The sequence below is a fragment of the Mobula hypostoma genome, chromosome 29, assembly GCF_963921235.1.
Source record: "Mobula hypostoma chromosome 29, sMobHyp1.1, whole genome shotgun sequence".
Taxonomy (NCBI): Eukaryota; Metazoa; Chordata; class Chondrichthyes; order Myliobatiformes; family Myliobatidae; genus Mobula; species Mobula hypostoma.
Genome location: NC_086125.1, coordinates 5,003,838 through 5,027,470, shown reverse-complemented (window position 1 = coordinate 5,027,470; position 23,633 = coordinate 5,003,838). Strand labels below are relative to the sequence as shown.

The 23,633-nt window shown below is 45.9% G+C and overlaps 1 protein-coding gene across 2 annotated transcripts; it reads right to left on the bottom strand.

Annotated features, from left to right (window-relative positions):
* Window positions 1-632: 632 nt before the first annotated feature.
* Window positions 633-22,208, bottom strand: clpp (caseinolytic mitochondrial matrix peptidase proteolytic subunit). Of its 2 annotated transcripts, none has more exons than XM_063035779.1 (7): window positions 20,892-21,516; window positions 20,674-20,775; window positions 19,770-19,841; window positions 19,593-19,689; window positions 18,089-18,276; window positions 15,029-15,134; window positions 633-4,455 (listed from the first exon to the last, which is right to left on the bottom strand). In XM_063035779.1, the coding sequence occupies exons 1-7, from the start codon at window positions 20,979-20,981 to the stop codon at window positions 4,298-4,300; spliced, it is 813 nt and encodes a 270-aa protein (XP_062891849.1). In that variant the 5' UTR covers window positions 20,982-21,516; the 3' UTR covers window positions 633-4,297. The 2 variants fall into 2 exon arrangements, with proteins under 2 accessions (XP_062891849.1, XP_062891851.1); XM_063035781.1 differs by lacking the exon at window positions 20,892-21,516 and adding an exon at window positions 22,156-22,208 and having other exon boundaries at window positions 635-4,455.
* Window positions 22,209-23,633: the final 1,425 nt, after the last annotated feature.

Sequence of the window (23,633 nt, the reverse complement as noted above, 5' to 3'; positions counted from 1 at the left end):
GACATCTATAAATTTGCTGATGGGACAACTACTGTTGGCAGAATTTCAGATAGTAATGAGAAGGTGTACAGGAGCAAGATCTATCAGCTACTTGAATGCTGTTTAGGCAACAGCCTTGCACTCAGTGTCAGTGAGACCAAAGAACAGTTTGTGGACTTCAGGAAGGGTAAGACAAGGGAACACAAACCAACCCTCATAGAGGGATCACAAGTGGAAAGGGTGAGCAATTTCAAATTCCTGTGTGTCGAGATCTCTGAGGATCTAACTTGGTCCTAACATATTGATGCAGCCATATTTCATTAGGAGTTTGAGGAGATTTGGTATGTCACCAAAGATACTCGCAAATTTCTACAGATGTACTGTGGACAGCGTTCTAACTGGCTGCATCACTGTCTGGTATGGGGGTGGGGGTGGGGGCTAACTACACAGAATCGAAAGAAGCTGTGGAGAGTTGTAAACTTAGTCAGCTCCATCATGGACACTAGCCTCTGTAGTATCCAGGACATCTTAAAGGAGCAATGCCTCAGAAAGGCAAAGTCCGTCATTAAGGACCCCCATCATCCAGGAAATGCCCTAGTACTACCATCAGGAAGGAGGTACAGAAGCAGGAACAGCTTCTTCCCCTCTGCCATCTGAATTCTGAATGGACATTGAAAACATGAACACTACCTCACTTCTTAAAATTTCTATTTTTGCACTATTTATTTAACCATTATATATATATACACACACACACACACTCTCAGACATACATACTTCACATTTTTTTTCTATTGTTATATATCACATCGCACTGCTGCTGCAAGACAACAAATTTCACGACATATATCGATGAGATTGAACCCGATTCTGATCCTGCTAAGAGAAAATGGTGGAAAATAATCGAGATATGATGCAGATCATCTACAAAATACCAGAATAGGTATGGTGAGATGGACAGCATCTTCCTGCTTCGCCAGCAGGAAACTGTGGCTGGCTGACAAAATGGAGGAGGGTCTTCCCTCTAGTACCCACGGCCAAGGTGGGACATCCCCACAGCAGAATGGTAGCAATTTCTTTTTGTCCCATACACAGCTCACTACCGTAGGAACCTCCAGACAGGTTTGTTTTAAAATATCTCTGGCCCCCTCCCAGTCTACAGCACCTGGTAATGGAAATGGATCTGACGATGAGGCAAACACACTTACAGTGGGAAGTCACTTTGCTGCTTCTAGCTGTGTACGCATTTCAGAGATTGCTTAGGTAAGATGGATGGTTTTGAGGAGTGGAGGTTTGTGTGAGAAACCGAGACCTCTTCCTATAACTTTCTGCTGTTCTCTCTCTTACTCCAATCTTTCCCCCTTTATTGTTATCTCTGTTCCAGGTTTGACTCTAATTAATCTTGTTTCCTTCCTCATGTTTTCTGTTACAATCTTTAAATCTTACTAGCTTGAAAGACAGGATATTGACCTTGAAAGTCCCAGATAGCATCCAGAGGAGGCTCACGAGAATTATCCCGGGAATGAAAGCGTTAACGTTTCAGGTGCTTTTGATGGCCATGTCCATCACAGGTGAAGCCCTCCCACCATCGAGCACACTTATATGGAGTACTGCCACAAGAAAGCAGCATCCATCATCACGGACCTCCCTCCACCAACTAGGCCATGCTCTCTTCTCACTGCCTCCATCAGGAAGAGGGTGCAGAAGCCTTAGATGCCACACCACCAGGTTCAGGAACAGTTCAACCATTAGGCTCCTGAACCAGTGTGGATAATTTCACTCACCACAAATCAGAACTGATTCTACAACCTACAGACTCACTCCCAAGAATTCTTTACAACTCATGCTCATAGTATTATTTTACTTTATTTGCAGTTTGTCTTCTTTTGCACATTAGTTGTTTTTCAATTTTTGTTTCTGTACAAGTTTCTGAACATTATTATATTTTTATTTTTCCCCCCGTAAATGCCTGCAAGAAAATGAATCTCAAGGTGGTACATGGTAACATACAGGTACGTATGTTGATAACTAATCTTACTTTGACTACAGGTCACCTCTTGCACCACCCCACACTTTTTTCTAATAGTGTCTATCTTTGCAGTCTTTTTTCTGTCTCTCTTCACTGCCTTGTATCACTTATGTCTGTCCCTAAGTGCCTGTGATGTTGCCACAAGCTTTTGTTCGTACCTGTACCTCACCACACCTGTGCATGTCTCAGTAAACTCCACTTGATTTGGAAAGGTGCAGAAATTAGCAAATACGTTAACACAACGGAAAGAGGTGACCAGACAGCACGGTGGTGTGGTCAGTCGAGCTTCTGCCTCACAGGTCCAGAGTCCTGATTTCAGTCCTGACCTCCGGTGTTGTCTGTGTGGAGTTTGCACGTTGTCCTTGTGATGTGTGGGGATCCCTCAGTGTGCTCCAGTCTTCTGCCACATCCCAAGACCCTGTGGGTTGGTGAGTTACTTGGCTACTGTTCAAGTTGCCCCTAATGTACAGGTGAGTGGGTGAATTAGTAAGGGGGTGGTATTGGTAAGAATGAGGGGAAAATTTAAAATGAAAGGGATTAGTGCATAATGTAAATGGTTGGCATGGATGGAATGGAATGAAGGGCCTGTATCAGGCAGTATAACTCTGTGATGCTAAGAGTATTTGGCGCAACTCCATTTTCCCTCGTAACGTAAGATGCTGGAGGAACTCAGTAGGTCAGGTAGCATTTATGGAGGGAAACGGATATCTGACATTTTGGGTTGAGCCCATGAGTCCGAAACGGAAACGTTGGTTATCCATTTCCACTGGGTCCTCCAGTATCTTGTTTGTTGCTCCTGATTCCAGCATCTGCAGTTGCTCCTCTCCATTTTCCCTTCAGTGATCTCAGAACCCTGTTCTCCAAAGCCAAGTGCAAAACTCAAAACCCGGCTAGGAGGAACTCTTCAAAGCCGTGGAGGATGCAAGAGGTTCTGAATCTCTCCGGATATTTTCATGAGGTCCCAAAGTTCTTTACAGCCAATGGCTTTCCCTTTGGATGCGAGCTTACTGAAATCACTCGATGTTGCACATCAAGCTCCCACAGTCCGACGCCGACCAAAAATTCTTTTGTGCTACTGTTAAATCAAGCTAATTATTGGCCAATTTACTACAATCAATCTCAAGCTGCATCTATGGAGGGGAATAAATAGTTGACAGTTGTTGCGGGCTGAGACTCTTCAGCAGGATGGGAAAGTGGCGGGTGGGGTCAGGGGCAGAAGCCAGAATAAGAAAGTGGGGAGAATACAAACTACCAGGTGATAGGTGTGACCAGGTGAGGGGGAATGTCTTGCCCATCACCTGTCAGACTGCCTGACCTGCAGAATTCCTCCAGCATTTTGTGTGTGCTGCTCAGGATTTGTAGATCTGCAAAATCTCTTATGACCACAACCAATCTAATCCTTCCCTTCTTCACAGCCCACATCCATGTACCTATCTAAGAGCTTCTTAACTTTCCCTAATATATCAGCCTCTACCACCACCTGTGGCAGTGCATTCCAGACCCCCATCACTCTGTGTAAAAGAAAAACTACCCCTGACATCTCCCCTGAATTTTCCTCCACTCACCTTAAATAGCTGCTCTTTGGTATTGACTATTGCCTTCCTGTTCATCTACCAACACCTCTCATAATTATATAGACCTCTACCACATCTCCTCTCATCCTTCCTCTCAGAGAAAAGCCCTAGCTTGTTTAACCTATCTTTATAAAACATGCCCTCTAATCCAGGCAGTGTCCTCTCCTCTGCACCCTCTCTAAAGCTTCCACATCATCCCTACGGTGAGCAACTAGAACTGACACAACACTGTAAGTGTGGATTAACCACAGTTTTATAGAGCTGCAACGTTACCTCTCAGCTGTTGAGCTCAAGCCCCCAACTAACGAAGGCCAACACACCATATGGCTTCTTAACCACCCTGTCAACTTGAACTGCAACTTTGAGGATCTACGAAGGAATTGTCGATGTTTTGGGTTGAAAGCCTGCATTAGAACTGAGAGTGGAGAGAGGGGAGATAGCCAGTATAATGGGGTGGGGGGGGGAGCTGCAACATTACCTTGTGGCTCTCGAACACTTTTCTTCAAAGGGCGAGCAGACTTAATGAAAGACCCTATCTCCAACAGTGTTGATTTTCCTCAGTACTGTGTGGGATGTACAGGCCTAGATTTTATGTTCACATCTCCTGGAGAGGCAACATTTGAGAGGCTTCTTTGTCAAAAAATGTTTAATAAAAAGTGTTGATGTACACGTGGCAGAGAAGTCGGGAGAAGGTGCGTCGGATGGAACTCGCAGCTCAGGGCTCGGGAGTGCCCGGTGTGGTAGATTCCTCCTTGTGAACCAGCTGCGGCTCATCCTCCCCGCTGTGCGGAGGGTGGACGAGGACCTTGTCGATTATCCCGAACTCCTGAGCCTCCACGGGGCTCATATATCGATCCCGTTCCATCACTCCTTCTGCAAAGCAACACAGCTGTGAGAGTGACAGACAAGGGCAGCTCGCTTACAGTTTGGTGATTGTTTTTATCATTGCCACATATTTAAGCTTATTACTGTTTGCCTGTATACCAAGGGTGTAAGTGCCACGGAAAGTGGCTTTTCACAGTAGCACCATACATGTATCAAGGTACAGTGAAAAGCTGTTTTGTATATTATTCCATACAGTACAAAAGAAAATAAATACAGAATATAGAGCTACATTTACAGTGCAGGTAGACAATAAGGTGCAAAGGCCTGCTATGGAAACATTAATACCCAGTACAGAAATGTCTACAGAAAGTGATGGATCCAGCTCAGTCCATCACAGGCAAAGCCCTCCCCACCATTGAGCACATTTACAAGGATCACTGTTACAATAAAGTAGCATACATTGTCAAGGACAACCTCCAGCCAGGCCATGCTCTCTTCTCACTACTACCATTGGGAAGGAGGTAAAAAAAAAGCCTTTGGTCCCACACCAGTTTCAGGAACACTTATTATCCTATAACCAGCGTGGATAACTTCACTCGCCTCAACTCTCAACTGATTCCACAACCGGTGGACCCACTTACAGGGACTCTACAACTCCTGTTCTCAGTGTTACTTAGTCTTTATTTGCACAATTTCTCCTCTTTTTCGCATTGGCTGCTCGCCAGTCTTAATGTATAAATTTTCATAAATTCTATTGTATTTGCTTTCCTGTAAATATCTGCAAGAAAATGAATCTCACGACACTATGTGGTAAGATATGCACATTGACAATAAATGTGACTTTGATGAGATAGATAGAGATCAAGAGTCCATTCAAAAATCTTGCAACAGTGGGATAGAAGCTGTCCTTGAGCTTGTGACTGATGGCTCTGGGTCTGTACTCACTGGAATTCAGATGAATAGGGGTGGGGGGATCTCACTGAAACCTATCGAATATTGAAAGGCCTCGATAGAGTGAATGTTGAGAGTATGTCTTGGGAATCTAGGACCAGAGGGCACAGCCTCAGAATACAGGGACGTCCATTTAGAAGGGAGATGAAAAGGAATTTCTTGAGCCAGAGAATGGTTAATCTGTGGAATTAGATGCCACAGGTGGCTGTGGAGGCCAAGTTATTGGGTACATTTAAGGTGGAGGCTGATAGGTCTTGATTAGTCAGGGCATGAAGGGATACAGGGAGACGGCAGGAGATTGGGGCTAAGGGGGAAATTGATCAGCTGTGATAAAATGGTGGAGCAGACTTGACAGGCCAAATGGCCTAATTCTGTTCCTATATCTTATGGTCTTGCACATTCTTAAGCTCTTATATCTTCTGTCTGAAGCGGGGGGGGGGGAGGAGAAAACACTGTATGACCGGGGTGGGAGGGCTACCTTCCTGAGGCAGTGGGAGGGTACGAGACCTCAGAATGCCAACTACACAGCCAATGGCCATATGGATGGCTGCCTCCATTTCAGCCATTATTTACTATCTCATGGCCATGGAACGCAGAGGCAACAATTTAACAACATTACAGCTAAGGTACTGTGTGTACCCTGGAGAACCAGCAGCTGCACTGGATGTTCTCGATGGTTCACACTATACACTTGGATCAGGATTGGTCTCCATACCCAAGGAAGATACACAGTGCCTATAAAAAGTATTCACTCCCCTTGGAAGTTTTCATGTTTTATTGTTTTACAACATTGAACCACGGTGGATTTAATTTGGCTTTTTAAAAACACTAATCAACTGTAAAATACATCAAAGTTGCTGGTGAACGCAGCAGGCCAAGCAGCATCTATAGGAAGAGGCGCAGTCGACGTTTCAGGCCGAGACCCTTCGTCAGGACTAACTGAAGGAAGAGTGAGTAAGGGATTTGAAAGCTGGAGGGGGAGGGGGAGATGCAAAATGATAGGAGAAGACAGGAGGGGGAGGGATAGAGCCAAGAGCTGGACAGGTGATAGGCAAAAGGGGATACGAGAGGATCATGGGACAGGAGGCCTAGGGAGAAAGACGGGGGGGGGGTGACCCAGAGGATGGGCAAGAGGTATATTCAGAGGGACAGAGGGAGAAAAAGGAGAGTGAGAGAAAGAATGTGTGCATAAAAATGAGTAACAGCTGGGGTACGAGGGGGAGGTGGGGCCTAGCGGAAGTTAGAGAAGTCAATGTTCATGCCATCAGGTTGGAGGCTACCCAGACGGAATATAAGGTGTTGTTCCTCCAACCTGAGTGTGGCTTCATCTTTACAGTAGAGGAGGCCGTGGATAGACATGTCAGAATGGGAATGGGATGTGGAATTAAAATGTGTGGCCACTGGGAGATCCTGCTTTCTCTGGCGGACAGAGCGTAGATGTTCAGCAAAGCGGTCTCCCAGTCTGCGTCGGGTCTCACCAATATATAAAAGGCCACATCGGGAGCACCGGACGCAGTATATCACCCCAGTCGACTCACAGGTGAAGTGATGCCTCACCTGGAAGGACTGTTTGGGGCCCTGAATGGTGGTAAGGGAGGAAGTGTAAGGGCATGTGTAGCACTTGTTCCGCTTACACGGATAAGTGCCAGGAGGGAGATCAGTGGGGAGGGATGGGGGGGACGAATGGACAAGGGAGTTGTGTAGGGAGCGATCCCTGCGGAATGCAGAGAGGGGGGGAGGGAAAGATGTGCTTAGTGGTGGGATCCCGTTGGAGGTGGCGGAAGTTACGGAGAATAATATGTTGGACCCGGAGGCTGGTGGGGTGGTAGGTGAGGACCAGGGGAACCCTATTCCTAGTGGGGTGGTGGGAGGATGGAGTGAGAGCAGATGTACGTGAAATGGAGGAGATGCGTTTAAGAGCAGAGTTGATAGTGGAGGAAGGGAAGCCCCTTTCTTTAAAAAATGAAGACATCTCCCTCGTCCTAGAATGAAAAGCCTCATCCTGAGAGCAGATGCGGCGGAGACGGAGGAATTGCGAGAAGGGGATGGCGTTTTTGCAAGAGACAGGGTGAGAAGAGGAATAGTCCAGATAGCTGTGAGAGTCAGTAGGCTTATAGTAGATATCAGTGGATAAGCTGTCTCCAGAGACAGTGACAGAAAGATCTAGAAAGGGGAGGGAGGTGTCGGAAATAGACCAGGTAAACTTGAGGGCAGGGTGAAAGTTGGAGGCAAAGTTAATAAAGTCAACGAGTTCTGCATGCGTGCAGGAAGCAGCGCCAATGCAGTCGTCGATATAGCGAAGGAAAAGTGGGGGACAGATACCAGAATAGGCACGGAACATAGATTGTTCCACAAACCCAACAAAAAGGCAGGCATAGCTAGGACCCATACGGGTGCCCATAGCTACACCTTTAGTTTGGAGGAAATGGGAGGAGCAAAAGGAGAAATTATTAAGAGTAAGGACTAATTCCGCTAGACGGAGCAGAGTGGTGGTAGAGGGGAACTGATTAGGTCTGGAATCCAAAAAGAAGCGTAGAGCTTTGAGACCTTCCTGATGGGGGATGGAAGTATATAAGGACTGGACAACTGTAAAAGACTCTTTTGCATCGAAGTGAAAACAGATCTCTATAAAGTGATCTGAATTAATTACAAATATAAAACACAAAATAATTGATTGCATAAGTGTTCACCCCCCTTCAAGTCAGCATTTAGCAGATGCACCTTTGGCAGCAATTACAGCCTTGAGTCTGTGTGGATAGGTCTCTATCAGCTTTGCACATCTGTACACTGCAATTTTTCCCCATTCTTCTTTACAAAACTGTTCAAGTTCTGTCAGATTGCATGGGGATTGTGAGTGAACAGCCCTTTCAAAGTCAAGCCACAAATTCACAATTGGATTGTGGTCTGGACTCTGACTTGGCCCCTCTAGGACACTAACTTTGTTGTTTTAAGCCATTTCTGTGTAGCTTTGGCTTTATGCTTGGCGGTCATTGTCTTGCTGGGGGAAAAAATTTCCCAACTCACAGTTCTCTTGCAGACTGCATCAGACTCAGATTTTCCTCCAGGATTTCCCTGTGTTTTGCTGCATTCATTTTACCCTCTACCTTCACAAGCCTTCCAGGGCCTGCTGCAGTGAAGCATTCCCACAGCACGATTTAGCCATCACCATGCTTCACGGTAGGGATGGTGTGTTTTTGATGATGTGGAGTGTTCGGTTTATGCCAAACATATTATTTAGTCTGATGGCTAAAAGGCTCAATTTTGGTTTCATCAGACCATAGAACCTGGAATAGGGTATCGTGCACAATTCTGATTTGATGGAGACAGCTGTGAGAAGCACGGAGGAACATCTGGAGAAACTTCTGAAATGCCCGGTTTGCTGTCACTGCTACTGTGCAATCGAGAATCTCCGGAGGGAAGGCCCCAAATCCTTGGCTTTGCCTGCTGGTGGTGGCCGGGGCTGGGGTTGAAGCGCTCAGCAGAGATGGTGCTCGGTGCTCGGTGTCGGAGGGCTGGTCGAAGGCTCGAAGTTTTCGGACGACTCAGAGTCGGACTGTGGTTGGGCATGGCAGGGAGAGTTGTCTTCCTTCTCCCGTCCGTGTGAGATGTGGGACTTTCGAGAGACTTTGAACCTTTTTTACCGTGTCCATGGCCTGTTCTTCATCAAGTTACGGTATTGCTTGCACTGTTGTAACTATATATTATAATTAAAGCAACACACATCAAAGTTGCTGGTGAACGCAGCAGGCCAGACAGCATCTCTAGGAAGAGGTGCAGTCGACGTTTCAGGCCGAGACCCTTTGTCAGGACCCTTCGTTTGCATATATTATAATTATGTGGTTTTTGTCAGTTTTTCAGTCTTGGTCTGTCCTGTGTTTCTGTGATATCACATCGGAGGAATATTGTATCATTTCTTAATGCATGCATTACTAAATGACAATAAAAGAGGACTGCGTGTCTTCATAATCTAAACTAATCTAACCTTCTTCCAGCTGACTTCAGAGCCTCCCACATGCCTTCTGACAGACTCTAGCTAAGATTTCATATGTTTTTTTTCTCAACAGTAGCTTTCTCTTTGCCACTCTCCCATGAAGCTGTGACTGGTGAAGCACCTGGGCAACAGTTGTTGAATGCACAGTCTCTCCCATCTCAGCCACTGAAGCTTGTAACTCCTCCAGAGTTGACATAGGTCTCTTGGTGGCCTCCCTCACTCGTCCCCTTCTTGCATAGTCACTCTTCTTTTGAGGTCAGCCTGCTGTAGACAGATTTACAGCTGTGCCATATTCTTTCCATTTCTTGATGATTGATTTAACTGTACTCCAAGGGATATTCAGTGACTTGGACACTTCCTTGTATCTATCTCCTGACTTGTGCTTTTCAATAACCTTTCTGCGCAGTTGCTTGGAGTGTTCTTTTGTCTTCATGGTGTAGTTTTGCCAGGATACTGACTCACCAGCAGTTGCACCTTCCAGATCCAGGTGTATTTTTACTAGAATCAATTGAAACACCTTGACTGCACACAGTGATCTCCATTTAACTAATTAGGTGACTTCTAAAACTGACTGTGCCAGTGATTTGGTGTGTCATATTAAATGGGGTGAATATTTATGCGATGAATTATATTGAGTTTTATATTTGTAATTAATTCAGATCACTTTATAGAGATCTTTTTTCACTTTGATATGAAAGAGTCATTTTCTATTGACCAGTGTCAAAAAATGCTAAATTAAATTCACTGTGACTCATTGTAAAACAGTAAAAACATGAAAACTTCCGAGGAGGAGGTGAATACTTTTTATAGGCACTATACCTGCCTTGTATTAAGTGTAATGTCGGCTCACCAGCTCAGTTCCTCAGGCATGGGAGTCTGATCCCACAAAATCAACCCATATTCACTGAATTGAAGGGTGATCTATTTGTGACTCGGATTCTCCCTTACTGTGACAGTTAACAAAGCAAACTACTGGTATCCATGGGTTAGGGAGCGCAGTCATTACACTATTTTGCCATGATGGAGGAAGCAGCCATTTGGCCTATCAATTTTACGCCCAGAGCCCTCTATTAGTTAACTCCTGTACCTAATAAAGTGACCACTGAGTGAATGGTTGTGATCTTCTGCTGCTGTAGCCCATCCATTTCAAGGTTCAAGTCTTTGGAGAAGCTCTTCAACACACTATTGCTGTTATTTGAGTTACTGCCAGCTTTCCTGTCAGCCTGAACCACTCGAGCCATTCTCCTCTGACTTCTCTCATTAACAATGTGTTTTCACCCACAGAACTGCCGCTTTCTGGATTTTTGTTGTTGTTGCACCATTCTCTGCAAACTCTAGAGGCCGTTGAGTGTGAAAATCCCAGAAGATCAGCAGTTTCTGAGTTACTCAAACCACCCCATGTGGCATGTTCCACAGTAAAGTCACTTAGATCACATTTATTCCACATTCTGATGTTTGGTCTGGAAAAGAACTGAACCCCTTGACCATGGAGGGGTGGGGGAAGGGGGAGGGTCGTTGCTCTGCTGCTGCTTGTGCGTGGGAGAGGGGGCTCTGGGGTGCTAACATTTTCACTGTCACTCATTCTTTGGGGCACTCTTCTGTTTTCATGGATGTTTGCGAAGGACAAGAATTTCAGGTCGTATATTGTTAATATTTTTCTGATATTAAATGGAACCATTGACTATTGCTTTTGTACATTGAGTTGCTGTCACACGATTGCCTGATGAGATATTTGCATTAACAATGTGTAAGTGACCACTGAGCGCATGTCAGCTCACAAAGTCTCACTCCCCCTCTAATCTATTCTTACATTACTTCCGACAAAGCAGAAACCAACAGCACCAATGGCAGCGATGCTTCACTACCAGATGAACTCAACGCCTTCTACGCCCGCTTTGTAAGGGAGAATATAAGGATCCCTGCTGCACCCGGTGACCCTGTGATCTTTGTCTCAGAGGCCGATGTTAGGCTGTCTTTAAAGACAGTGAACCCTTGCAAAGCGCAAGATCTCGCTGGACTACCTGGTAAGGCTCTGAAAACTTGTGCCAACCAACTGGCAACGGTATTCAAGGTCATTTTCAACCTCTCACTGCTATGAGCAGAAGTTCCTACTTGCTTCAAAAAGGCAACAATTATACCAGTGCCTAAGAAGAATAATGTGGGCTGTCTTAATGACTATCACCCAGTAGCACTCAAATCTAGTGATGAAATGCTTTAAGGTTGGTCATGACTAGACTGAACTCCTGCCCCAGCAAGGACTTGGACCCATTGCAATTTGCCTATTGACACAATAGGTCAATTGCAGACGCAATCTCAATGGCTCCCTACGCAGCCTTAGACCACCTGGACAACACAAACACCTGTCAGGATGCTGTTCATCAACAATAGCTCAACATTTAATACTATCATTTCCACAATCCTGATAGAGAAGCTGCAGAACCTGGGCCTGTGTACCTCCATCTCTCCATCTGCGACTGGATCCTCGACTTCTTAACCGGAAGACCACAATCTGTGTGGATTGATGATAACATATCCTCCTTGCTGACAATCAACACTGGTGCACCTCAGGGGTGTGTGCTTAGCCCACTGCTCTACTCTCTATATAACCATGACTGTGTGGCTAGGCATAGCTCAAATACCATCTATAAATTTGCTGATGATACAACCATTGTTGGTAGAATCTCAGGTGGTGACAAGAGGGCGTACAGGAGTGAGATATGCCAACTAGTGGAGTGGTGTCACAACAACAACCTGGCACTCAACGTCAGTAAGACGAAAGAGCTGATTGTGGACTTCAGGAAGGGTAAGATGAAGGAACACATACCAATCCTCATAGAGGGATCAGAAGTGGAGAGAGTGAGCAGCTTCAAGTTCTCTGAGTGTCAAGATCTCTGAGGATCTAACCTGGTCCCAACATATCGATATGGTTATAAAGAAGGCAAGACAGCGGCTATATTTCATTAGGAGTTTGAAGAGATTTGGCATGTCAACAAATACACTCAAAAACTTCTATAGATGTACCGTGGAGAGCATTCTGACAGGCTGCATCACTGTCTGGTATGGAGGGGTGGGGGCTACTGCACAGGACTGAAAGAAGCTGCAGAGGGTTGTAAGTTTAGACGGCTCCATCTTGGCTACTAGCCTGCAAAGTATCCAGGGCATCTTCAAGGAGCGGTGTCTCAGAAAGGCGGTGTCCATTATTAAGGACCTCCAGCACCCAGGGCATGCCCTTTTCTCACTGTTACCATCAGGTAGGAGGTACAGGAGCCTGAAGGCACACACTCAGCGATTCAGGAACAGCTTCTTCCCCTCTGTCATCCGATTCCTAAATGGACATTGAACCCTTGGACACTACCTCACTTTTTGAATATATATTATTTCTGTTTTTTATACCATTTTTAATCTATTCAATATATGTATACTATAATTGATTTTTACTTATTTATTATTTTTTTTCTTCTATATTATGTATTGCATTGAACTGCTGCTGCCAAGTTAATAAATTTCACGACACATGCTGGTGATAATAAACCTGATTCTGATTCTCCTCACAATTCTACCCCAGCCACAAGATACAATAATGGAAATTTACAATGGCAGATTAATCATTGGGATGTGGGAGATAACTGGAACCTCTGTGATCACAGAGAATGTGTGAACTCCGGAAGTCAGGATTGAAGGGAGCTGGGTGACTGCAGTTTTACCGGCTGCACCCACTGCACTGCGCTGAACTCGTGACCTGGACTGATAATCCCACCAGGCTTTCAACTCACTTTCAGTCAGATTCTTGAACGGACCTCTTTACGTCCATTATGATCTTGCACTTTATTGTTTATCTGCACTGTACTTTTTCTGTAGCTTTTGCACTTTGTCCTGCAATATTATCGTTTTGCCTTATTCTAGTTCAATGCACTATGTAATGATTTGGTCTTTTAAAAATATTATTTAGAGATACAGAGTGGAACAGGCCCTTCTGGCCCAACGAGCCCAGCAGCCCACCGATTTAACACTAGCCTATTCACAGGACAGCATACAATCAACAATAATCTACATCTTTGGACCGTGGGAGGAAACCAGAGCACTCAGAGGAAACCCACATGGTCACGAGGAGGGCATACAAACTTCTTACAGATGACATCAGAATTAAACTCTGAGCTCCGATAACCCAAACTGTAACAGCGTCTTGCTAACCACTACATGACTGTGGCTTGGTATGAACACCGTGCAAGACAAGCTCTTTACTGCATCTTTGTACCTGTGATATTAATAAACCAATCCTGGTACCTGAATTCAATTCAGCTCATCAAATAAACTGCTAAGGTCAGTCCTGCTGGAAGTACATATACATCGAGTCCAGTGATGTCCTTTCGGGAAGATCTACCTGGTCTGGTCTGTGAGTGATTTCAGGCCCACAATGATGAGGTCGATTCTGAACTGCCAAGTAATTCTCCCAGTTCAATTATCAATGGCCAGTTATGTTCCTCTCTCGTAGAATGATAAAATACTGCTTGTGACTCGAAACACAGTGTATGTGCTGAGCAGCTAGTTTTCAGTCTCCTCTCCCCCTCTACAACACCCCTCTCTCCCTCACACACTTTCCCTCTCTCCTGAACCACCTTCTTTCCCCTCACACAACTGGGCTGACAGCAGGTTACGATGCCTGTCTAACCCATATCTGGACATGAGTTTTTGGACTTCAGGAAAAGCAAGTTACTAAACAAACACAGGGACCAGGAGTGGACAGAGTGAGCAGTGTCAAGTTCCTGGGTGTCATCATCTCTGGGGATCTATCCTGGCTCCAATATATTGATGCAATTACAAAGAAGGCATCCCAGCGACTACAGCTCATTGGGAGTTTGAGGAGATTTGGTATGTCACCAAAGACACCAGTAAATTTCTACAAATGTACCGTGGTTGCACCACCATCTGATGTGGAAGGGGCCACTGCACAGGATTAGATAAAAGCTGAAGGGGCTTGCAAACTCAGCTAGTCCATCATTGGCGCTAGCCTCCCCACCACCGAGGACATCTTGAAAAGGTGAGGCCTCAAAAAGGTGACATCCATCATGAAGGACCCCCATTACCCAGGACATGCTCACTTCTCATTACTACCGTCAGGGAGGAGATGCAGGAGCCTGAAGACACACACTCAATATTTTAGGAATAACTTGTTCCCCTTTGTCATCTGATTTCTGAACAGACAATGACCCAACCAATGAACATTACCTCACTATTTTGGCTCGCTGTTTGGACTCCTTATTCAATTATGTTTATTATATATACAGTACTATGCAATAATCTAATGGCCTACCATATATATATAGCACTAGGATGTCGAAGACTTTTGCACAAGACTATATTAGTATTACTAAATAGCAAACACTACATGGCACTAATAATGCAATATAGTAAATTGCACGACATATGCCAGTGATAATACACCTGATTCTGATTGTCTCAGCGGTGACACTCTGATCCTGGGAACGAACACAAAATAAATTCACTATTGGGATACTGTGCCTTTCAGATTTCTAACGATCTGTCAGTCTGAAACTCGAGTGAGACACACAGCATCGCTCTCAGATGGCAGTCTAGCGGATTGTCCACTGGCAGTAACATGGGCCCTGGTGACAAGGCGAAGATCACTTCATTTTGACTTGGCACTGTCTGAAAACTTACCGATCACTGGGAGTGGCTGCTTGGTGTGCTTGGCATAAATATTATTGATCTGCCTCTTAATCTTGAGGATCTCCTCTGCCTGAATGGCGATGTCAGTGGCCTGGCCCTGTGAACAAATGTCACACACCCGCAGTCACAGTTTGCTCACAGTGTACACGTTCCCTCATTCCAAATGGTTTTACAAGGCTTCCTTCAGCTCTGATAACTGTATTACTAAGGCCACTGATAAAATGTCATGGAGTTGGACAACCCAGTAACAGACCCTCACCTCACCTCGTTCAACCCAGTAACAGACCCTCACCTCACCTCGTTCAACCCAGTAACAGACCCTCACCTCACCTCGTTCAACCCAGTAACAGACCTTCAGCCCACCTTGTTCAACCCAGTAACAGACCCTCACCTCACCTCGTTTAACCCAGTAAAAGACCATCACCTCACCTCGTTCAACCCAGTAACAGACCCTCAGCCCAACACGTTCAACCCAGTAACAGACCCTCACCTCACCTCGTTCAACCCAGTAACAGACCCTCACCTCACCTCGTTTAACCCAGTAAAAGACCATCACCTCACCTCGTTCAACCCAGTAGCAGACCTTCACCTCACCTCGTTCAACCCAGTAACAGACCCTCACCTCACCTCGTTTAACCCAGTAAAAGACCATCACCTCACCTCGTTCAACCCAGTAACAGACCCTCAGCCCAACACGTTTAACCCAGTAACAGACCCTCAGCCCAACACGTTTAACCCAGTAACAGACCCTCACTTCACCTCTTTCAACCCAGTAACAGACCTTCACCTCACCTCGTTCAACCCAGTGAGACACTCAGCCCATTTGTACTGATCTTATTGGGTAAAACTAAATGGATTCAATCACAGCTGTCCACCAAAGTGTCTTTTGCAGGGGAAGTTGGAGTGCCAAAGTAAAATTAAAAGATACCTAAATTAAAAGATAACTGGGCTCTGAAATTGAAACTGACTGAGGAAGACATAGTTGACAAATTTGCTTGCCACCCGTCCCTTTTTGGCTCTTTCCAGAACCAAAGTAGACCTATTCCTCCTTTTTCAGCTTCAAGGAAGCAGTGCAATTTCATCAGCGTTGATCACAAATGAATATTTAAATAATAAATGGGGATCTTATCTGAAGATTTTTACTGATGGCTCAGTGGACCCAGAGAGCAGTAGGGCAGGATTTGGGATGTATGTGTCTCAACTTGGAGTTAAGATTGGTCACCGGGTTTCAGGTGGTGTTTCTGTCTTTGCAACAGAATTATTAGTAATCCTCTGGGCTTTATGGTGGATAGAAGACTCTCGACCACGTAGGGTTATCATCTGTTCGAATTCTGCTGCTGCCTTAGAGGCTATAAAAGGGAATAAATCAAAAGCTCGTCCTGATATAGTTATTGAGATTCTCTTAGTGTTGTTTAGAGTAGGGAAGATGGGTTGTGCAGTTAGATTTTCATGGATACCTGGGCATGCTGGGGTGGAGGGAAATGAAATTGTGGATGGCATTGCAAAGTCTTCCTTACAGAGCAGGCAAGTAGAAATTAGAGTTCCCCTAGGCAGAGCAGAATTGAGAAGTAGGATTAAAAAAGGTATAGAGAAGAAGTGGCAGGAGGATTGGAAAAATGAATTGAGTGGCAGGCATTATTTTTCTAGTCACCCACTAGTTAAAAAGGTCTCAGACTGTTACCTTTTAAGTCGTAGAGATGTGGTGAAATTTACAAGACTTAGGTTGGGGCAGTGTGGGCTAAACTATTATTTAAAGATAATAGGAAAACATCCTACAGGATTATGTGACTGTGGTAGTCCAGAGACAGTCCAGCATGTTTTGCTGAGCTCTAATTGATACAAAATTGAAAGAAGCATGTTGTTCAAGAGGCTATCTGGCTTAAATTTATTTTGGTTTTCTACTCAATCTTTGTTTGGCCATCAAGAGAATCAACATCTGATTGAAGAGTTTATTATTCAGTTTATACGTGAGACTAGGTTGTATTCCAGAATTTGAGTTCCTTGAAGTTCTGTAATTAATTATACATCCTGCAGAGGGCTGTAATACGCCTAGATGTGTCTAAACAGCCGGGAAGAAGAAGCAGAAGAAGAAGGGGGAGGAGGAGGGGGGAGGAGGAGGGGGGAGGGGAGGGGAGGGGGAGGGGGAGGGGGAGGGGAGGGGGAGGGGAGGGGGGAGGGGGAGGGGGGGAGGGGGAGGGGGGGGAGGGGAGGGGGAGGGAGGGGAGGGGGAGGGGAGGGGGGAGGGGGGAGGGGGAGGGGAGGGGGAGGGGGAGGGGGAGGGGGGGAGGGGGAGGGGGAGGGGAGGGGGAGGGGAGGGGGAGGGGGGAGGGGGAGGGGGAGGGGGAGGAGGAGGAGGAGGGGAGGGGGAGGAGGAGGAGGAGGAGGAGGAAGAAGAAACACTAGAGGATATGGCATGCAGAGTGGAAGTGGGAAATGGGGCAGGGTCTGCTGAAACAGTAGGGTTGAGGCTGGGAGAAATAGAGATGAACAAGCTAAAACTTCCACTCCAAACCCTCACCCACTCTCGTATGTCTCTAGGGAGAGCGGGAATTAAAAAGTTTGGTGGAAATCTGGATTTGACCTCCACAGGGTTAGATAGGGCTGGAGGCGACAGAAACAGGTAGTTTATTGTTGGATAACAAATCAGGAGCCTCTTGCGAGTGAAGCAGACCTATCGGTGCCTCCCCCCCCCCCCCCCGATGGCTGCAGTGTTTTTTATTTAGTTTATTTAGAGATTCAGCACTGTAACAAACCTTTCCGGCCCAACGAGTCCCACCATCCGATTACACCCGTGTGACCAATTCATTTCCCAACCCGTATGTCCTTGGAGTGTGGGAGGAAACTGGATCACCCAGAGGAAATCCATGCAGTCATAGGGAGAGCACACAGACTCCTTATGGGCAGCAGCGGGAATTGAACCTGGGTTGCTGGTGTTGTGGTAGTGATATCGCCCCACCAGAGAAGAGCTGCTCCTTCGAGCCTGAGTTGACCCACAACCTAAGGATGACTATATTTCCCCTGCAGGTGAGCTGTTGAAGGAAAGGCACTTACAGATGCCCCTCCTGAGGGCTGGTGGACCATGATGCGAGCATTGGGCAGTGAGTGCCTCATTCCCGGGCTGCCTGCAGCCAGCAGCAAGGAGCCCATGCTGGCAGCCTGCCCCACGCACCAGGTGGAGATGGGGTTGAGGATGTACTGCATGGTGTCGTAAATGGCCAGGCCAGCTGTCACCACACCGCCTGCAGGAGAAGGAGGTAGGGGTGCGATAAAGAAAACATAGTTGTTAAACACGAGAAAACTGGCAGCCACTGGAAATCCGCAACACACACAAAATGCTGGAGGAACTCAGCAGGTCAGGCAGCATGTATTGGAAAAGAGTAGATAGTTAATGCTTCAGGACCTGAAGAAGAGTCTCGGGCCAAAACGTCGACTATTCACTCTTTTCCATAGATGCTGCCTCCTCCAACGTTTTGCGATAGTTGTTAAACAGCTCACTGTATTAATCAGAGTTGGCTCAACTTCTGCATAAAGCACAAACTCAAGAGTCACACAGAAACAGGCCATTCAGCCCAACGAGTCCATACTGACCATCAACCACCCACTTACACTGATTATACATTCATCCTTTTTTCCCAGTCTCCTTACATTCTCATCAGCCACCATACCCACCCCCACAGTGACTAATGAAACAAGACGAACCCCACAAAGACACAGCGAGAATGTGCAAACTCCACACAGATAGCCCACGAAGACAGGATTGAACCCCAAGTGTCCAGCAACGAGGGGGAGGCTCTATCAGCTGTCACTGTTCCGCCTGACCGACACACACAGGTTTCTGTCTGCGTTGAGACTGATCTCTCCTTTTCAAAGCTCTGAGGGTCTTCCTGACCCTCGACCATCTGGTACCTCACCTGCCTAGGTATTATTTCCATTCATCTACTGTCACCTTGTGCATGAGAGTTTAGATCAGGGGTTCCCAACATGGGGTCCACAGACCCCCACTTAATGGTGGTGTTGTTCCTCTCTGCGCCTCGTGGCACATCGGGCGGCAACCTTGCCATTTGTCTGTGTTTTCTTTTTAAAGAGGCCAAGTTGCTAGCTCGCGCTCAACCCAGCACGGATGGAAAGCGCGTAAGGAACCGGCCCGGTTCGAACCCGGACCACTCGCCTTGAAATCGGGTGTGGATGCCACAACCCGCCAGCCGGCATAATGGTACAGATCCATGGCATCAAAAAGGTTGGGAACCCCTGGTTTAAAGGGAGTGTCTGAAATGGAAGCTGGTGAGGTTCAGCCTGTCAAACCAGCTGAAACGTACATGCATGCTGGCGTGGTCAGGACAGCCGGCCAGCGAGTGAGCTGAATGCCGAACCATCAGGAGTTCTGAACAAATGGATACTGGGTTGACAGAGTTTTAAGGCACAATGGATATGGGAATGAACTCACAGTGACATTGCCCCCAGTATCAGTGCAAAACACACACTGTACTAACCCAGGGGCTCTTTCACACAGATGGCCGATGCAGTGACAGACAAGGTTTCATACACTTGAGCTCACCAGGGCTGTTGATGTACATGTGGATCGGCTTCTTGTTACTCTCTGACTGAAGGAACAGAAGCTGAGCGATGACTAAACTGGCAATGTTATCATCTATCTGAGAGGAACACACACATAGTTAGAGAAGTTGGCCAGCACAGGCAAAATAAGGAGACAGTTCAAATAATCAATACTCACAGGTCCCATGACACAAATAATTCTCTCTCTCAGTAGCCTTGAGTAGATATCATAAGCTCGCTCTCCGCGACCCTAGATAAGAAAGATGATTACTGGGCACAGGTGATTGCTCGTTTGCTAACTTAATCAGTTTTGAGACAAAACTCTAAATCCACATCCCCTCCATAACCACGACCATCAAGACCTCTCCAATACTTGAGCCCTGACCCACAGTAGTTCTTTATGACAATTTATGCCCCATGCTTTAGTTACTGTGATTCTATAAAACCCATGGTCTTCGTTCCATCAGCTTGTCCACAGTTCTGTGGCTGCATGTTCCAACTCGCACCAAGTTCCATTCACTCATCCATCGGGCTTACCTTTACTGGTTCCTGGTTACACAAAGCCACAAATCTAAACACAAAGAGATTCTGCAGATACTGGAAATCTTGAGCAACTCATGCAAAATGCTGGAGGAACTCAGCAAGACAGGCAGCATCTGTAGAGGGAGATAAAAAGTCTCTTTTCCCTCCGTAGATGTTCCTGAGCTGTTGAGCTCCTCCAGCACTTTGTGAATGTTGTGGCAAATTTAGAATTATTGTCCTTGTGTTCAAATCCTTCCAGCAGCCTTGTTCTCCCATCTCCGGAACTTCCTCCAGACTTACAACCTCAGAGACCTCTGCAGTTTGCAATAAGTGGGAGCAGAACCAGGGAGAGGGGGCATTCAGGAGAAGGTTACAGTAGGATGAAGAAGATAGGTCAGGAATAAGGGGGAAGAACTTCGATACACCGAGACAGCTGACAAGGCAGTTGTACACAGGCGCTGGATGACACTGAAGCCCAGAGAACATTAGTTGAATGGACAACACTGGCAGTTGTGCGTCATATCATTCATGAAGGGGCCTGGTCCCCTCAGAGCACTTACTGTTTGTTCGATGACAATAGGGATTAACGGACGATTACAGCTCGAAGTCTGATGTATCTTCCTGCATCCTGTCATGAGAATCCTAGAATGGTGCACAAAGGTCTATAATAAAAGATAAACACAGGTGGGTATTGTAATAAATTTAAGAAGGTTCTAACGCTATCATACAAGGTTGTTTTCTCTCTGTTATCCTCTTGCACAGTCTTGTGCTCTGTTACCTCAACAGACTGGGTTCCTCCTCTGGCTGATCCTAGCAACGATCTATTTGAACAATCACTGGGAACGCGCATGGGACAGCAGGAGTCCATTCAGCACAAATGCTTCTTGAGCTGAGTGATCCCATCAATCCCACTCCAACTGCTTTTTCTCTGGATGCCGCTGGTCTGCGAGCACACCCGGGGCTTGATCTCACCACGTAAAATCACCCTGACAAGGCCAGCTTTATTGCCTTTCTCCGACGATCAGGAGCTTGCTGGCCCGCGTCACTCAAATCCAGTTCAGACTGGTGGACGGGCGTCTCGAATGTTCCACGGGGCTCAAGCAACTGATAATGGAAGATGGAGTAAAAAAATAAACATCAGGAAGAATGCAGCCAGTCAAGCAGCATCTGTGGAAGCAAAGTCACGATCAATATTTGAAACGTGATACATGGGTCTTGACACAAAACGCTAACCATTCCCGGTCCTGCTTGACTCACTGCGTTCTTCCAGCAGTTTACTTTTTTGCTCAGATGCACAAGGCCTGACCTGAATTTGGGCAGTTTTCAATCAGTTACTGCTGGATCAGAGCCCAAAAGCAAGGATGCATCACAGCACCATCTTTAGGTACTGTATTGTCACAAACACAAATCACAGACTGGAGGGAAGCTGAAAAAGCATCATTAGCAGGACAAGAAAAAAAATAGGGAGACAGTTACTAAATACATGGATAAACAACATGCTTGACAAAGAAACATTCGATAAAAAGATAAAATAACTAGACCGAGCAATTTCATCGCATAATTTGCATCTCTTTAAGGAGATTCCGAAACATTTAGAAAGTGCCGTTACTGTTAATAATTGGGCCAGATGCTATTTTAATAATGTTGATTAATGAAGAGATCATAGGACTCTACGGACTTGCTACCGTCAGCACAGTACTCTATGGAACTTGAGCTGGACCTGGGTCTCAATGTAACATTGAATTCAAAAGGCAGCGCTTCCAACAGTGTGGCACTCCGGCAATACGGTGTCTTGCCAGGCCAGGCTAGAGTGGGACGAGCAGCTGCCACCCCCCGAGCCACAGCAAGGTTCAGCAGATAACTGACTGGGTCAGATACTGGACCAAACGACAGCAGAGCCGCCAAACTTTGCAGGAACAGGTTTTTCGCTCGTGCAATCATGTTTTACTTTAAGATGTGCATTTATAGAAAACGTGTGTAACTACTCTGTACAAACTGGCGCCGTGCCCTTCGTTCCACACCTAAACCTGCCCATTACTCACTCTCAACCTCTGCAGCGCCATGTCGCTCTTTAACCCGGATATCCAACCTTCCCCAGGAAGGACGTGACCCGGACGTCGATTTCCCCCGTCTCCAAGGCAACGCGGTCCCCTGTGGGAGCCGGAAATTCCCGACGTTGTAACGCCCGTTGCCACCATTCGGGAGTTTGAGCAGAGGGGTGAACATCGCTGAGCTCTCAGTGAGGGTATATGCGATTTGACGAGGGAGAGGGAGGCAGAAAATATTCAGTTGTGTGAGAGGGAAGCACCCCTAAACGCTGGAGAAAATTGAATTTGAATTGATTTTTTATTGTCACATGTATTGAGATACAGTGAAAAGCTTGTCTTGCATTCTGTTCTTACAGATTAAGTCAATAAGCAGTGCATTGGGGTAGAACCATATACTGTAACAATTACAGCACGGAAACAGGCCATCTCGGCCCTTCTAGTCCGTGTCGAACGAGGTAACAATAACTGCTTTATAAACTGTAACAGCTGCAAAGAAAGTGCAAGATCGTAATGATTTTTTTGCATTAAAAGTTAAAAGTAAACGTTATTATCAAAGTACATATATGTCACCATATACAACCCTGAGATTCATTTTCCTGCTGGCATATTCAGCAAATCTATAGATCTATATACTGTAACAGGATCAATGAAAGATCAGTCAGAATGCAGAAGACCACAAACTGCAAATGCAAATAAAATGAATAGTAATAAATAAGGAAAGCATCTGATATTGAGATAATTGATTGTAGGAACATCTCAGTGATGGGGCAAGTGAGTGTTGTTATCCCCCTTTATTCAAGAGCCTGATGGTTGAGGGGTAGTAACTGTTCCTGAACCTGGTGGTGTGAGTCCTAAGGCTCTTGTATCTTCTACCTGATGGCAGCATCTAAAAGGGAGCATAGCCTGAGTGGCGGGGATCTCAAGATGATGGATACAATACTTGCTTAATTTTATATATATTGTTTTTGTAATTTATAGTTATTGTGTTGCAACGTACTGCTGCCACCAAACAGCAAAACGACTCACGACATATGCCAGTGATATTAAACATGATTCTGGTTTTGAATCCATCTTATTGTGCTAGGAAACTATTTAATAGTCTATGTGCAGCATAGAAGCAGTCCTTGAGCATTGTGGCGTGTGTTTACAGGCTTTTGTATCTGATGGGAGGGGAGAAGAGAGAATGTCTGTGGTTGGCAGGGTCCAGGATTATGCTGACTACTTTACTGAAGGAGCGAGAAGTGTAGACAGAGTTCATGGTGATGAGCCTGGTTTCCATGATGTGCTGAGCTGTGTCTACAGAGAATCAGCCGGTAGCAATGGAGGGAAATAGTGGGTGTTTCGGGCCGAGACCCTGCACCAAGACTAGAAAGGAAGGGAGCAGGAGGCAGCAAAGAGAAGGAGCTGCAGCTTTGCTTTGCTCCATGGGACAGGGGTGGAGAGGAATTTCTTCATTTTCTGTGCGTTCAGCT

Bases quoted from the DNA above. Each gene is read 5' to 3' on its own strand.
- clpp (XM_063035779.1), bottom strand. From the start codon at position 20,981: ATGGACTCCTGCTGTCCCATGCGCGTTCCCAGTGATTGTTCAAATAGA. The intron at 20,776-20,891 runs GTAACAGAGCAC...CTTTTATTATAG, and splicing joins GAGGAACCCAGTCTGTTGAG to ACCTTTGTGCACCATTCTAG. The intron at 18,277-19,592 runs GTGAGCTCAAGT...CTTCTCCTGCAG, and splicing joins CATGTACATCAACAGCCCTG to GCGGTGTGGTGACAGCTGGC.